At 39.1% G+C, this 15,937-nt stretch overlaps 1 protein-coding gene across 1 annotated transcript in view; it reads right to left on the reverse strand.

Moving 5' to 3' along the window:
- Positions 1 to 2,414: 2,414 nt before the first annotated feature.
- NWD2 (NACHT and WD repeat domain containing 2) overlaps positions 2,415 to 15,937 on the reverse strand; it is a 36,222-nt gene continuing 22,699 nt past the window's right edge. Inside the window, exons 4-7 of the mRNA XM_010140571.1 lie at positions 11,298 to 11,492; positions 9,369 to 9,513; positions 8,479 to 9,068; positions 2,415 to 6,635 (exon numbers count right to left, since the gene is read on the reverse strand). Of these exons, the coding sequence (XP_010138873.1) occupies positions 2,700 to 6,635; positions 8,479 to 9,068; positions 9,369 to 9,513; positions 11,298 to 11,492 (4,866 nt within the window). The 3' untranslated portion in view covers positions 2,415 to 2,699. The remainder of the gene's footprint in view (positions 6,636 to 8,478; positions 9,069 to 9,368; positions 9,514 to 11,297; positions 11,493 to 15,937) is intronic.

Consider the following 15,937-nt stretch of genomic DNA (forward strand, 5'->3'; position numbering starts at 1 on the left):
CACCTTTCTCCTTGTGTTACAAGTAAGAAAAATAGTAGTGGTGCCCCATTCTTGCTGTTAGAACATAAAAGACTAAGGTTCAAAGCAGGAGAACCTGTGCCTTTTTATATACAACATCACTGCTTTCATATGTCAATCTACTGCTTTGACCAACTACAGAAGGCCTAAAATCAACTCCTGCTTTGATCCGAGATGAAGGTTAGACTGCTGTCACTTTTAGGCTGATCCTATGTTTTGCTGGGGACTACCTCCTGCCCCAAGAAGCCGTGTTGCTGTGCAGAAGATCACAAAGTTCATTGAGCCAGAAAACAGGAGGAGCAAGTCTGGGTACTCTACTGATAAGACACTCAGCTGGGCTGGGACCAGCTGGGTTCTGGCAGTGTTCCCCAAGAAGGAAGAGCATCTCTCTGCTTCTGTGTTTTGCTTTGTTTCTGTTATACTCCTTTACTACCTGAAGTTAGTGTCTCTCCTGACAGATATAAGATATATTTTTACTCTTCCAAGATAAGGAACTAACTTTCCAACATTATGCGGGTTATGCACAAGGAGCTCAAGGCTGAAATGTATGAGTCACGCCCAGTGTTTGAAAGAAGGTGGAAATTGCTTACCCTTAGGACAGAATTTTGGAGGGCATGGATCCCTTAGCCCCCTCCTGTAGCTCCAGAGGTCTGAGGGATTTCAGGTGCTCGCCTCTTTTGTGAGATTTCTACTGGGTAGGTTACACAAGCCTTCATGTCTGTTGATTTGCACACTGGCAGTGTGCCATCTAGTCATAAGCAGCATCTAACCGTGGATTTTTCTTTTTTTCTAAATTTCATTGGTTTTAGAATGCTTGATTTGGTTAACTAATATGGAAAAAGTACTGGAATTTTTCTTTATTAATATAGCCCTTAAAAATTATTTAAATACAGGCTAATGGGAGCTGCAACTGCCTTGCGTCTCTCTGCCAGTGTGACATTTCCCTAAAATTAAGGGGCACACACAAGTCTGTTTCCTTAGTTTATTAGTACAAACAATGCATACACAAGACTGTATATTGTTTGAAGACTGCAATAGATTTCTAATTTAACAACTCTGTAACAAAAATTAACTAAATTTGACATTTATGAAAATATAAATCTCTGATTGGGTAGGTTTTCCCAACAATACAAAGTTTACATAAAAACATTCAATATGATCTATTAGTTGCAAACAAGTTAGGAAAAATCATTCAAGTCACTTAATATACTATATTGGCTTGTACACTAAATATTCACACACTACATCAAGTTCTAGCTTAGCATTCATTTCTTGGAAATTTGTGGCATGGAGTTTTGATTTTAAAAATAAAATTGTTTTGTTTAAATAATTTGAAAAAATTTCCACAGGTGTGACAATTTGAAGATATGTAAGGAGGAAACAAAATCTTTTTATCCTTTTGGATGTTGTCCAGTATTTTGTTTTACTTGGGCAAAATGTATGTTTTTTAAAGCATTTGTCATTATTTCACAATTTCTGTCTTGAAACTGGTAAAACTGTACAAAAGGCTCAGAACAGTTGTAAAGCAGAAAGTGAAGCTTTTAAGGATGTGGAAGTAAGAAAATCCCGTTAGAAACTGGACCAGTAAAGAACCTTTGGACAGCCTTTACATTTAATGGAGTATTTCAGCACTTATACAGGCAGTCTCAGAGTGTTTGGTCATCTGATCTGTGTTTATCATGGGAAAGAACAGAGAATACAGTAAGGGAAATGTTATCAACATTAATACACAGCATGTCTGAAAACTTTCTATTAAGATTACTTTGGGGACATAGGAGTTACTTCAGACTTTCTCATGACAAAATGGAGAGCAACCTTTTAACATAAAGAAATTAATGTGTTCATCTGTTCAACTGTAATGTACTTTCGCTTCGAAAAAATTTTCATTATGGCCTGTACTAATAAACGCTGTGAAAACGAAGAAATTCTCCAAACCCAAAATAAAACTCCAAAGCCTATATTCCTTTTATGACCTAGATTTTTATCACAATACAGAAACCTGAAATCCCTGCATGCAATTAAAAAAAATACCACCTTTCAGACCATTCATTGAGGTGAACAAATACTTATCAGCTCACGTGTTTGCAGCTGACTGTCTCCTACTCCTCTCAACCCAAAGATTAATCCCAATTAAAAAAAAAAAGTAGGTATTTTTTAAATGATGATGGAATGTATCAAGTCTTCCAGGTTGGCAGGTGACATTTAGTCATTGCACCATCAAGGAGGAAAACATTTTTACAAGTGGGTATAAAGTTGGCTGTTAGCTATCGACCCGTCTAGGCGACTCGGTATATAAAATAGTGGTCTGATTCTTCTCATCCATCATGTGGAGCTTTAGTTCTACTCTTAAAACAGTTTGTCAATCCCAGATAAGATCACCTAACTTCTATAACAGTATAACAATTTAGATAGTATTGCTAGAAATTTTTGATCAAGGCCCTGGTGAAATTCTGGACTGAACCTTGTATTCCGAAATTTAAAAAACCCTGCAGCCCATTTGCTTTATGTTTGCTTTTTTTGTTTACGTAAGTGTAAGAATACTTGTTGAGGAAAAAACAGCTGGTCTGCCCTCTGCTGTTTCTGTCTGTCTTTCAAGAAATGCACTGATTTTTTAATGCGAATTCAGAAGACAAATCTATGCATGTATACTATTATTCAGATAACCTAGTCCAGACGCATACTCAGTTGTCAGCAGCAAAACTGTGTCCTCTGCAGTCTATGGCTGAGCATACTTTCTCATAGCAATAGTTGTGTTTTTTGGTTGGTGTTGCTTCACCCACCTCAGGCTCTATAACTGTAATGGGGCTGTCCCTTGCAAATACCTCAGTTGATTCCCTCCAAATGCAGTCTGCAGTCACTTTGAAGCTATAACTGTGGCATTTTGGCCTAATCACTTGTGTTGTGTTGTTGAAAATCTGACGGCTGTTTGAAGTAGCAATTTTGATTTTCAGTGCAGCATCGACTCGATCCACTACAGTGTAGGTACCTATACTTCCGTCATCAAATCCAATAATAATATTTAAATGTCTCTGTGAGAGTGCAAGAAAAGTGGGAGTTTTATAAAGAGAGCAGGCACCAATGTTTTTGCCATCTGCTAGCCTCATTACTATTAAACTAGAGACTGCACCATTGTCATCTTCTTCTTCACTGCGAAAACAGATGTACACAAGATAGCGGCCATCTCGAGACAGCCTCTGCCGCCAGATGACACCTGGAGCATGAACCACCCGAAGTTTCCCACTGTATAAATCAAGCACATTGATGTTCTCATCACCACAGGTTATAATTCCTAGCTTCCCATTTGGGGATATTTCAAAGTCTTCCAAATTTTTTAAGAAATTGGTAGGCAATTGTACACGTCTGCAGATGACTTCCTCTGTTAGGCTCCAGATGTTCACCGTTTCAGTAGATGTTATAAATACTATAATATCTGGGCAGTCTGGTATCAGCTTAATATCCACAATGCTTGCACCATCATCACAGCAAAACTTCTTGGTTATACTGCCTGTCCAGAGACTCACTGCCAACACTTTATTCTTGGCCATTCCAACTACAAATGTATTTGCAGTTGTTATAAACGCATTCTGTAAGGCAACTAAAATATTGCAAACCCTATGTCCTGTAGCAAGTCGCCAAACTCTGGATGCATTTTGCTCGCAGAGAGAGACTACAAATTGATCATTATGAGTAATCATTAGCTCTGAGATTTTTTGTCCGTTGATGCGAAAGATATTTTCACCACTAACAGTATGCCATACGTACTGGCTGCATTTATCATCCGATGTAACCATTATCTCTCCAGAAGAGGTCAGCACACAGTTTTCAACAATACCTTCATGCTTGAACACAGCTTCAATAAATCCAGTGCTGAAGTTCCACTTATGGACAGAATCTGATCCATCCAATGTGTAGATTAATTCACCTCTGGCTGGCAACACCAGTCTCTGGATAGGCTTGCCAGATTTGTCAATATTGGACATAGCAGTTATGATGTCTATATCCCAAATAGAAAGGACACCACTGGTGGATAAGGATAGCAGCATGTTATGATGATTTGATTTAATTAGCCTGACTATAGTTCCTGAGATTTCCTGTAAACTTGCCATACACTGTCCTGTATCTCTTCTCCAAACAAAAATGGCTGAGGTATTTTCCATTGAAGCAATTATACAGTTGCCATTTTTGGACAACACAGCAGATATAAAGCGCTCATTGTGTTTAGCTCTAAACTTTTCAGCTACCTTCCACACACGAGTGTCAAGAAGTTCAATGCTGAGAGCCTTACAAATTAAAATTGCACTTTGGTCTTCAGAAAGCTCTATGCTGACAACTTCACTGTCTTCTCTCCTGCAGTCAAAGTCATCTGTAAGCTGGGGATTTGTGATTTCCTCTGTATTCCAAACAGAGAGGCTACCCTCATTGTCCACCATCACCATTTCTTGGGCTGTGTCCAGAATGAGAAGGAATTTGACAAATCCACTAGAAAATTCGGAGGTCACGGTGGCCAGCTTCTCTCCACTGCCCAAGTGAAATATGGTCGCAGTGTTCAAATACTGTCCACAAAAGGCATAAACTCCATCTGGAGAACACTGCACACAGGTCACTTCATACCAGCAGTGGAAGTGATACAGCGGCCAACCGTAAAGCAGATCTATTACAGTAACATCTTTGCTGGCCTCCAGCCAAGCAAGTGCATGATTGACTGATAACGTAAACCCATTTATAAAACTGGAGCCCCCCCCAATCCCACAATGTTTTGACCCCTTAATTTCCACCTCAGACAGAAGACAGGAATTTATGTTATCATATATCAAAAGAGTGTTTTTTGTGGTAGCCACTACAAGATGCTTTTCATCACTAGTAAGCTTCATCCCTACGATAACAGATGGAGCTGTTGTAATCTGCCTTAGTAATTGGTGGGTCTCTACATCCCAAGTGCTGATGGAACCATTTTCTAAAGCAGCAATAATTGTGCTAGGATTAAAAGTAGGCAAAATCTCAGTGACGTGCATGCAGCTGGATGACAGCGACAGGCGCTCAGGGCTGTAAGTCACATCCATGGAAGAATGCAAAGGGACAATAGAGCAGTACTTGGGTCCGTCCTTGTCGCATTCTAAAAGGAGATGTCTGAGCTTGGGCAATGAACTTACTACTGGGAGAAGCCTCTGCTGCAGTTCAGCAGAGAGGGAACCTGGGTATTTTACTACTTTGAACTTTATACTACGGAGGGTACTGGCCAGAAATTTGAGCTCCTTTTCTTGAGAGTAGGTGTAAGCCAGTTCTATGTCAGAAAGTGCTTTATCAAACTGTCCTATTCTAATCATGGTGTACAGCCAGCTGAAATTCATAATGACTCCATATAGAAGATCATCCATTCTTCCACATCTTGTCAAGTGATGAATAAGCTCTGTCATTTTTCTGTGATTGATAAAGAAGATATCAGGCTCTAATGGATTACACTGAAAGACCCATGGCTGATCAGGTGCCTGCCTGTCAAAAGCAATCTGATCCATGCAGTGTTTTTCATCCTTGTTGAGGCCTCTACCGTCATGGTCAGGACAACCATTCAGATATTGGTCATTACTGTAAAAAGGTTTTCTTCGTCCACCTGACCAAACACCAAGGAAATACTCTGCCATGACTGTGTGCATTTCATGTAAATCTTCTTCATTGTGCAGGTACAATTTCTGGGCAATTAGTTGCAAGTGCCTATTTGCCCAAAGAAGAAGTGTTACATTTTTCACCTGTCGCTCTATCAAGTACCCCTGTAAGCCCTCCTTAATCCTTGCAATGTATATATATGGAATTCTCAGTGGGTTACTTTCTCTGACTCTCTTACTCAATTCGTACATAACACTGTTGTCAAGGGCTAAAATATCTTCCAGTTCCATTTCGCTCAGTCCAGATTTGGACATGGTGATGTAGCCAAGTGCCCTTGACAATAGTCTTGATCCACACTTGTTTTCCAGTGACCAAAACAACTGCTCTATGCTTTCATGGACAGTGACACAGAGGGAGGACTCATCCACATCTTTGTGAGATCTCCAGTTCCTGACTTCTCTGAATGTTAAGTTCACAAACATAGGCAGCGTGCACCTGGAGAATGCTTCATTGACGTAGATTTGTTGCCCTGATGTTACTTTTCTCTTAACTCGGAGCAGCTGATGTTTCAGTACTTGGCTACACATCTTTCTGTCCCTTGCTGTCAATTCAATGTAGTTGTCTTCTTCATGAATAAGGCACCTCAGTTTTTGCAGGATCCCATGCTTGTTTGGCAGTGTTGACAAAATTATCCGTACTGAACGGGGAAGGTGAATGGGAAGCCACCAGAGCTTCCTACCATCGTCACTGTCTGTTAGCTGTTCTAGGGCATCCAGTATTATCACCAACGGCCTGTGGAATGAAGACTCGTTCAGGAGATTGATGAACAAGTCCCGAAGGTCATGAATCTTTTTTGGGTAGCTTTGTACGAGGCAGCGATAGTTGACTGCTAATTGTTCACAAATACTTAGAAGTATATTCTTCAGCTCTGTACTTGATTCGGTGGATCCTAAAAATCTTACAACTACCACAGGGTCAGAATCTGGTCCCATCTCTTCTTGCAACCAGGAATAGGACTAGAATATAAAACATAATTTGGTTAATATCTAAATGAGGCACACTAACAGAGGTTATAAATAGTGATTGCCTATATATAGATAAACATTTTAAAATGTTACTGGTTGAACGGAAATGCTTTCACTGGCAGAGTTCAAGGCTGTTTTGATTTATGTGCACTGAATGAAATTCATTTTATATGTCATCTTTGTTTAGCACTGGTAATATCCCAAAACACTAAGACCCAGATCCACAAAAAGGCTTCCTTCTAAGGCAACGGAGTAAGATGTAGCCCATAAATCTCCAGGCACTCTTTATGAAATCTACGTCTCACGTCTGAAATTCAGCAAGTAGATTATTTTATTAATCAACTTCCTTAGACACTAAGCAATGTCATTCTTGGTCAGGCAGACCAGTTTGCCACTTGTTTAACGTTACTGATTCCCAGCTGAGTTTAAAAGCATGCCCTGATGGTTTTGGAGGAAGGGATAAGAGAACAGATTGCCCTCTACTAGCAGGTTACCTTAATTCCTGGACCGTGAAGTACACTCTGTCTTGGTATGCCTGAGACTTCTGCCCTTATATAGTATGCAAGGGGTAAAAAGCTTCTCTTGCTGGTTTTTTTGGTTAGCATACTCTAAACAAGTGAGGAATTTGGTTTTAATTCCTCTCAGTCTGTGCAGGCTAACACACTAAGTTCTCTTCCTTGCTAAGTCTTTTCACCTCACCTTGAGTTATTACAGAGTATTTTAAAAGAAAAGTGTAACCAGAGTCTCTAGGTTAACTTACGTACTCAGATCTGTAATGAGATCTTGAGTTGCAAATCCTAGTTTCTTGTACTCAACTAATGTGAATCTATACGAAGTCACATTTCGGAAGGATATGGGATTTTAAACATTATTCTTTTCTCCATTTCCTGTTGGTTGATATGGCTGTTTCCCAGCTCAATGTGCTAAATTCTCTGAGCACCCTGCAGGGAACTCAAAGTTGTGACTCCCAGCTGGAAAATTAGGCTTAGCGATGCCAGCTTGGGCTTTTTCTTGTATCTTGCACAAAGTGTTTCACTCATCTCCCTGTAGTACTCAGCTGAACGACTTAAACAGCATATGTGTCAGATAAATGAGTACAGTTATTTTTGCAGGTTAGTACAGATAGATTTGTAGCAAGCCTATTTGTAGTGAGCGTATCAGACTAATTCTGGAATAATTTCTGAACGTAAGTGTTGCGGTACACTGTTGTGGTACACCGGGTGGCAGTATAGGCGCTCGGAAGATTACGTGCTTACGTGCTTACGTTACAGGAATGCAGTAACCACCCACGATGGGCGAGGCTTAGTAGAACTACATAGCTCTGTTCATTACATAATAAAGCGCCATTTTGCATCCTCTGTACCAGAGTAAGTGCACAAATGGACCCTTGACGGAAGAGGTCAAGTGCCAAGAATCACAACGAGTTTCCACACGTAAGATGACATGACTTGGAAAGACATGTATTTGTGAATGAGACTAAAAAGAGCATGTGATGTTTAGATGGTTCCAGATTCACAGGACCTCGGTGGAACAAGAGGGAAGAGATCCTTCTAAAATGCATGTTGTTAATTCAAAAATGAATTGATTCCTATTAAGTTTTTAAGCGCTCTGATAAAGTATTTTTCTTTTGGCTAAGCACATGATATAGATGTGTTATTGAAAGGTAAGTCTTTCTCTGAATATGTGTACAATAATATGCAGAATATACTTTTCATTATTTTTATATGTATATTGAGGGCTGATATCAGATCTGTTGACAAAAGGAAGAATGAAAACCAAGCTGGCCCTTACACACTAATGGTTCTAACATCACAATATTATGCAAAGTATTTACCTTCTTTGTCACTTCGGCTAATAAAAGAGTCTTCCCTGTGCATGGTCCTCCATATATGATAAGAGGATTAACGTGTCCTATTTTGCTAGGTAGAATGTACTTGTGAACTATGTTTAATGCCTCACATCTATATTCATAAAAGTTGGAGTATGTTTTACATAGTGATGAGTGTTGAAGAACTTCATCATACAGCAAGTCTGTCTCGGTGTCAAAATTCTGCTGCACCGTTGCTTGGATTATATCAATCATGTCTTCATAGAACTGTTTACCAAGTCCTTCAATGTAATGGTTTTCCACTTCTTGGGAGTAGCCCAGTTTCATGTCACAGTGGGTGACGGATGTGTACACTCTCAGATTGGACGATGCAACGATGGTAGGAATGAATTCATCCCTGAGCTTGATCAGTTTCTCATGGGCTTCAGGATCTCGTAGAAACTTCCCAGCTGTGTGTATCACATCCATGTATTTTCCCATCTCTGGAATTTTAACGAAACGCTCAATGTTGGCAATTTTCCGAATGTAGCAAACACACTTCTTTAGGAAAGCTGGTGTTTGTTTACCCAAGGCAAAGTCAAGTTCATCTTCAATAGCTGAGGATGAAGAGAGAACACAGAGTCTGTTATCTTTTCCTTATAAACAGTTAAGAACATCCCCCACCCCTAACATGCAGACCCTTAAATGATTGCATCTGTTTTCTGTAAAAAACAGAAAAAGCACAGAAAAATCACTGGGTGCTTTCATATGGGTTTTGCTCTCAAGCAAGCATAACAAACATCTCTTTTTCTCTTCAGTTATATGAGAAACGCCGACAAATATATTTTCATGTTTGTGGAAAGGTTCACAGAAAAGATATAAAATGAATATATAGAAATAATTAGTCTGAACTTTACCAGAGGAAAGATATCTCTTTGTTTGGCTGTGTTTCATTTTTCCTTTCTCATACAGCAATTTCACAGCAGTCTTAAAAATCTTTTTAATCTCTTCTGATATATCTTGCCATTTGCTCTCATTCACAGAGTTTGAAGAAGATTCCATCTTTAAAAAATAACCATGGTTAAACAGTAGCTGTAATACACACATCTACACCTTCAGGAAGTAGAAGTCTAATACTCAAGGTCATAAATAATGTGGTAACACAGTAACACATATGCCAAAAATAAGTAAATAAGAGTTCAACCTTTTATACTGCAGATAATCATAAAGTATTCCATTTTAGAATTATATAAGTTAGATACTTTGAGTATTTTCTGAATCCCTATTGTAGGCAGCTAATCCAGTATTTCAAGAATAAGACCAATAACAGCTTTATAGAAGGAGGGTGTTGAGAACCAAGACTGAAATAATGATAATAAAGCAGCAGTAATACCGCTAAAATTGTCACTCCTTTAATAAGAAATAATAACAGTAATTTAAACTTGGATCTCAAAACTGAAAGTGAGGTTCCTGGTACTTCTAATTAAGCACCTCCTATCAGCTACCGTATTTGAAAAATACAGGATTATATCTGACATTACTTTTGTTCATTCATTGCTATAGTAACACTAATCTTACTGTCATCAGAGAGGGACTCTAAGATAAAGTCACTAATCCTTTCAGATGGTATCTCACAGATGCCATGATGGAGGTTTCTCTAGGGTAGCTGTAGTCACTGCTCTGTTACTTACTGCAAGGGAAATGTTTAAGGGATGTCCAGTTTTCCTGGAGGGTGTAATAGAAAAAAGAACAGCCTCTGGGATAAGCTCCCTTGCAATTCTTTCTTGACTCATTCAGAGCAGTGTATCGTTTATTACTTTCCGTAAGTTTATGAGATGTAGCTCTGCTAGCTTTAAGTTGTGGACATCTTCTTTTTACTTACTCCTGTGTAAAGGTACAGCCTGAGGAAGGGTACAAAGTTTTTAGAACAAAAAAGCCAAGCTATATTCAAAGGGATATTGTATGAATTAGGAAAATAATGCAAAGTTACAAAACTTGCTTTTGCCCTTGTGTTCAATACTTCAGAATTAGCCACAATTATACTGTCTTTAACTCATTAAAACTCCTTCCGTGTCTATATTTTTCAGGTTTCAATGTTTTTTCATGCATCAGAGAAAACATTCTGCTACATGATAAGTAAATGGTTTAATTAAATTTTTTTGTATAACACATTATGCATTCAAAATGAAGAGAATACTCTGTTAAGGACTTTATTTTTTGTACACTGAAATCTGTCCCTGGGTATACAGGATGTGTAGGAGGGTAGAACGGAGCCCTGGGTAATACACCATTTTTACTGTCATCCATTAAAATCAAATGCCTGTTTTAAAAATTAGAATTAACAGTGTTCAAAAATCTGTTAGAATACAGTTAATAAGTTAAAAGTATGACATCTGACTAGGGACAGCACTAAGCACTTGTTTGACTGTTGAAGAGCTTTTTTTCTATGTGGACAGAAGGGAAAAGGTGTATTTCCTCTGCAAATCCTGTTCATTGAAAACTAGCAAAAGCAGGATGCCAGGGCAGGAGAGCCTGAGCTCTTCCTATTCCAATATCAAGTAAGGAAAAGAAATCTGTGCAACTTTCCCATCTGCTCCAACAGGTCACAAATGACCACAAATCACTTGCTCTAGCTGTAACTATAAAGCGCATGAATGCAGGAGTCATGACCTGTCATGTTGCTTAGTGTTTTGCAGCTGCTCCCTTCACCATGTACGGGAAAAGAGCATCACAGCACCAGTTGCTCAGGTGTGCTCAGGGCTGTAGAAGCTAACTCAGAGACAGCAGCAAGTGCCTGGCCTTGTAACTGATAGAGAGAATTTTGTTAGGAGGTGACTATGACTTACCGTATTCTTCAGCATTTCAGATTTTGGTCTGAGGTAATATGCTGGTGGCACTGCGTTCTCATCCCTGCAGTACCACTCTTCTAAAATCCTTGTCTCTAACTTGGCCTCTACAGCAGCATCCAGGATCATTTCAAATTCTGCTGACTCAACTTCCCCTGGTATCCGGATGTTCCCGTACTTCTCTCCCAATAGGCCCTGTGTATTTGCAGAAAAGTAGGGATTACATTTTTCTTTTCAGTTATGCAAAACCCCTCTTTGGGATCTGAGTTTCACAAAAATCAGTGTGGTAATAGTTTAATGACTGAAATTACTAGGAAGGAAAACATAGAGTGCAAGATGAATTACTGTTGAGAGTACTATACTGAGCTGCTTCCTACTATGCTGACTTGGTAAAATTTCAAGCAGATATATTGTCTTCTTAATGTTAATTGGTAACCAAAACACAAAGGCATTTGAAAGAAGAAATTAAAACCCACCCAACATATTTTCTTAGCACAGTATTGACTGAGGTGGTATGACTCCCGTTAGTCAAAGCTTAGCACTAATCTCACATACAAAAGCAAACGTGGAAATCCTTTTCTCTGGACTCAGGATAAGGATGCACCTCTGGATTCTTTACCTCTTGGCTTTATTCTTAGTTTCCACAGCAATGGACCCAAAGATTTTGTTCAATGAACATTCACATATGATATTATTAAAAATGTGACTTACACCAGCAATACCAAAGATCAATGTTACAGAACCACCAGTTTTGATCAAATACCAAATAGAAATAGAAGTTTTAGTACTTAAATGCACAGGTTTGTGGAAGTCAGTTCTTAAACTGTGGCACAAGAGATTTTTCACCTTCAAAACTGAGCATTGAAGTATTGGTTGCAATCCTCTGAACACATTATTTACAAATGAACAAATTATTTACATAGTTTGCTGTCTATAAATATTTATCAAAAAAATGATGGGGAAAAACTGTATAGAAGATAGAGTTGCAGGACATTCCTGCATTCTTTCAACAAAATTTTTCAAAACTGCAATCATCAGCTTAGTTCTGCATTCAAATCTTGGTCCAGAGAAGTCAGTGAGAACTCTCACTTCCTTTAAAGTATGATTTTTTATTTCTTCCCTCATTTAAATGTATTCAGTAAAGATTTTGAGTTAATGAGAAGGAGTACTTAATGTGGAGAGGAACCAACAGTATCAGCATCTTGATTTGAATCAGAAAGATCTTTTAGTGAAGTAATGCTAATGCAAATACAGTAGTACCATAAAAATGTAAATGACTGTAAATAATAAGAATCTAAATATTCATTATTTTTAAAGCACTTATCATAATGAGAAGCTGGTTTTGAACTTTTCCAGCTGTAACTAAACCCTGAAAATCAATAACTGATGATGATGAATTCTGATTATAAAAGTGTTATGCTGCAGACCTCTTTTCTGAATCGAGTTGTGTTGGCACAAGGTACTCAAGCAGCTCATCATGCTCAGTCCTCAGAGCAGAGATGTCAGAGCAGTGCATGTGAACACTTCCCAACCTCTTTCAGGCAAAACCACTTCAGTTAGATCAGACCACGGTTCACACGTAAACTCACCTGGCTCATTTTTTCCCAGAGCAGATTAGGAAGAGCTCACATGACCTACAGTGCTGGCTCTGATGGCGAGCGGTTGGCCTCCTCCAGCAGAGGAGTAGTCACAAAGAGCTGGTGGACAGAAAGAAATCAATGTCTGTCCATCGCTCATGAGAAATAAAGGGATTGTAGGAATGGTGATAGTCCATATGGTCCAGGTTTCAGTCTCTGACCGGTCCTAGCACCCAAGTCCTTCAAGAAGCTGCTCCAATAGAGAGGCATTCGGGAAAAGACAGGTTTTCCCAGCTGCCCATTGATATCCCACAGTAGCTTCATTCAGGATGCAGATCAGGAGTCAGAAGAAAGGAACAAATGTGTTCAGTAACTAGAATTAAGTGGTAGTATTTTTAATGCAATGATCCAGTATTTTTATTACATGAATTTATTTTTGCTATGGGGTCACAGAAAGAGCTATGTTGCTTCACATAATGAGATAACTGGGGAAATTTTCTAAGATTTTACTGTTCTGATCTGCTCATAGAGCCTTATAATTTTGGAAGCCTAAAGCTGTAAAGGTTAAACAAAATATAGTATAATTTTCCTTCTTTAGTCAAGTGAGATCAAGTCATGGTAACTTTAATCAGTTACCATGCTGAATTGCAAGCATTTGCACATTCAGATTGATGTAGAAATCTCTTACATTTCTCTCAGAGGAGCTTTGCTATGCAAATTTTGCAATTACCTCATATAGCAATTATTGCTTGAAATTCATTAGGCTACATTTTTTCTGAATTTAAGTCCAGTGGATTCAACAGACTGTTGCCCAAGCAAAGATCAATAGCTGGGCCCTTCATTAACAATATGAAAATGTCAACATTACAATGTCTGCTTTTAATGTACTGCACTTAATAACTAAATTTGTTTTGGAATTATTCTGTGTACTTTTCTGCTTCTCTGGTACAGTTTGTGCTGTTCTCTCTTGACTGTACCATAGGTAAATAACAAAAGGCAGTACTTAAAATGAAAAGATGGATCTTTATTTCTTGTATCTTATCTGTTATTGAAACAGACATTACGTAAATAATCCTGTATTAGGGATCATCCTCCTGGCTACTAGAGCAAAACACAATAGAAAGGAATTTGATGTGATCAGAATACTAGTATCACTATGGATGGCTGTACCACAAGCTTTTAAATAAAAAAGGCCTGTGCAAATACTATTTCCCTTTTTTTCAATCAAACATTAAGCAGCAGAGCACATACATTTATCACAGTGTACCTTGTTGCTATAGATGGCATTGCTAATATTTTGCTAGAGGTCTAGCATTAGTTGAGGGAACAATAGACATACATAGAAGAGAAATCACACAGACAAAAGAGTGTCCTCCATTTGGGATGATGGCAGTGAGCATTCATAAAGTTTAATAAACAACAGAATGAGCCTTGTATCATTTTGCTTTGAGGTATTTCTCCTCTTCTTGTTTGGTTGTGGTTTATGGAAAAGTTTCAAGTCTAATCTTATAAGATGACATGCATAGTGCTAAAAAGAAAAGGAAGGAGGAAGCATGGAGGAAGGAGAAGTCTAAGTGAATATATGTTGCATGGCAAGGTGAAAACTGAGTCTAACTTGTTATTGTTGACCTCTAGTGTTTGGGAGAGCCTGAAGCTAACAGCTGTATCAAGAAAGAAATACATCAGTTGAACATCATGTAAGGATCTAAATGTGCTAAAAGATTTAGTTTTAGAATTTAAAAAGTGGACCATGGCAAAAAGGAAGCTGCAGAAGCCATGCCAGCACCCCACTGCCACATATTTTTTCCCTGAGAACTGCTCAGGGAACAGCAGGCAGCCCGGAGCCAACCAGTCTTCGGTAACCATGCCCATTGCACACCAGGAAACTATTGTAGGGATTGTGGCAGAAGTCCTTCATACAACCTGCATGAGTTGGCCAGGCTCAGAGCACACCTCTGAAACTTGGCTGTGTTTAACTCAGGAACACTGCTGCACAAGGCTACTGTGAGCAAGGACTCCTTGTTTTCGCCAAAACTTAGGCGCTCCTGCAATTAAAGCAAATTAAGAAGCAGCTGAACAGAGATTCTGAGGATGCTTGTGGCAACTGCTTGGTGAATACGTGCATTTAGAAAGGCAATTAAATGAGTTAGTGTCTTTGATGTTCTAATACACTGGAACTGACAAGTAAACAAAAAGAAATAGAAATAGGAGCAGGATAGGGAATAAAAAGAACAGCACTGGAAGGAAGAAGTGAATTGATTATGTAAATAAAACAAGCAAATAGTAAATATTGTGCTGAGCAGATCTGTCATTTAGAACAGGGCAATCCCAGGCACTGCACTGAAGCTGCGTTCCTCTTAGTGCCGCAGCTGAAGTTAGCTGAGGTTCCAGTATTAGTACCTGACTCTGTGTAGGCAATTGAAAAGTATTCCTGTAAGAAATTTTATGTGGTAGAAAACATTGCATGGAGTCATTCCTGCGCTTTCTGATAGCTCTAGACTAGTCCCAATCTACAGCCCAGTTTCACTGGCCGTTTAACTGAGGTATTGACACACAACTTCTTCCCATTTCTGTGGAGAGGACAAAAGTAACTGACTGTTTCACTAAAGAACTGAGATATCACTCCCACCCCCCAATGCTGGAAGAAGGAGGCATGCTGAGTAAATGTCACTGTTCTCTACTGAGAGACTGATGCTCGAATGCCGGGTTACATCACATTAACACACCAGGTTCCTGGGCGATGGTTCACCTGAACACACCTTCCTCCAGATGCACTGCATGTGAAAATCACATCTTCCCATGTTTAGACACAGAGGTGAGGCTTGGAGCCAGAGAACAGCCACCTATTTTGGTGTCATTATGGTTACATTTATATCTGACTGTGTAAGTGTAGTAGTCTATCAGGGTACCACAAAAACACTCAAACTTTTAGAGGCCTTCAGAGAAGCCCTGAATGGCATTTTGCCTTCAGGGGCTTCAGTGCCTGAACTGCGTGCATGCCAGAGGGTTGCAGCAGCCTCTGGAAATAAATCCCTTCCTCCAACCCCACCACAGCTCCCTCCC

This window comes from Buceros rhinoceros, unplaced genomic scaffold, assembly GCF_000710305.1.
Source record: "Buceros rhinoceros silvestris isolate BGI_N320 unplaced genomic scaffold, ASM71030v1 scaffold6917, whole genome shotgun sequence".
Classification (NCBI taxonomy): Eukaryota; Metazoa; Chordata; class Aves; order Bucerotiformes; family Bucerotidae; genus Buceros; species Buceros rhinoceros.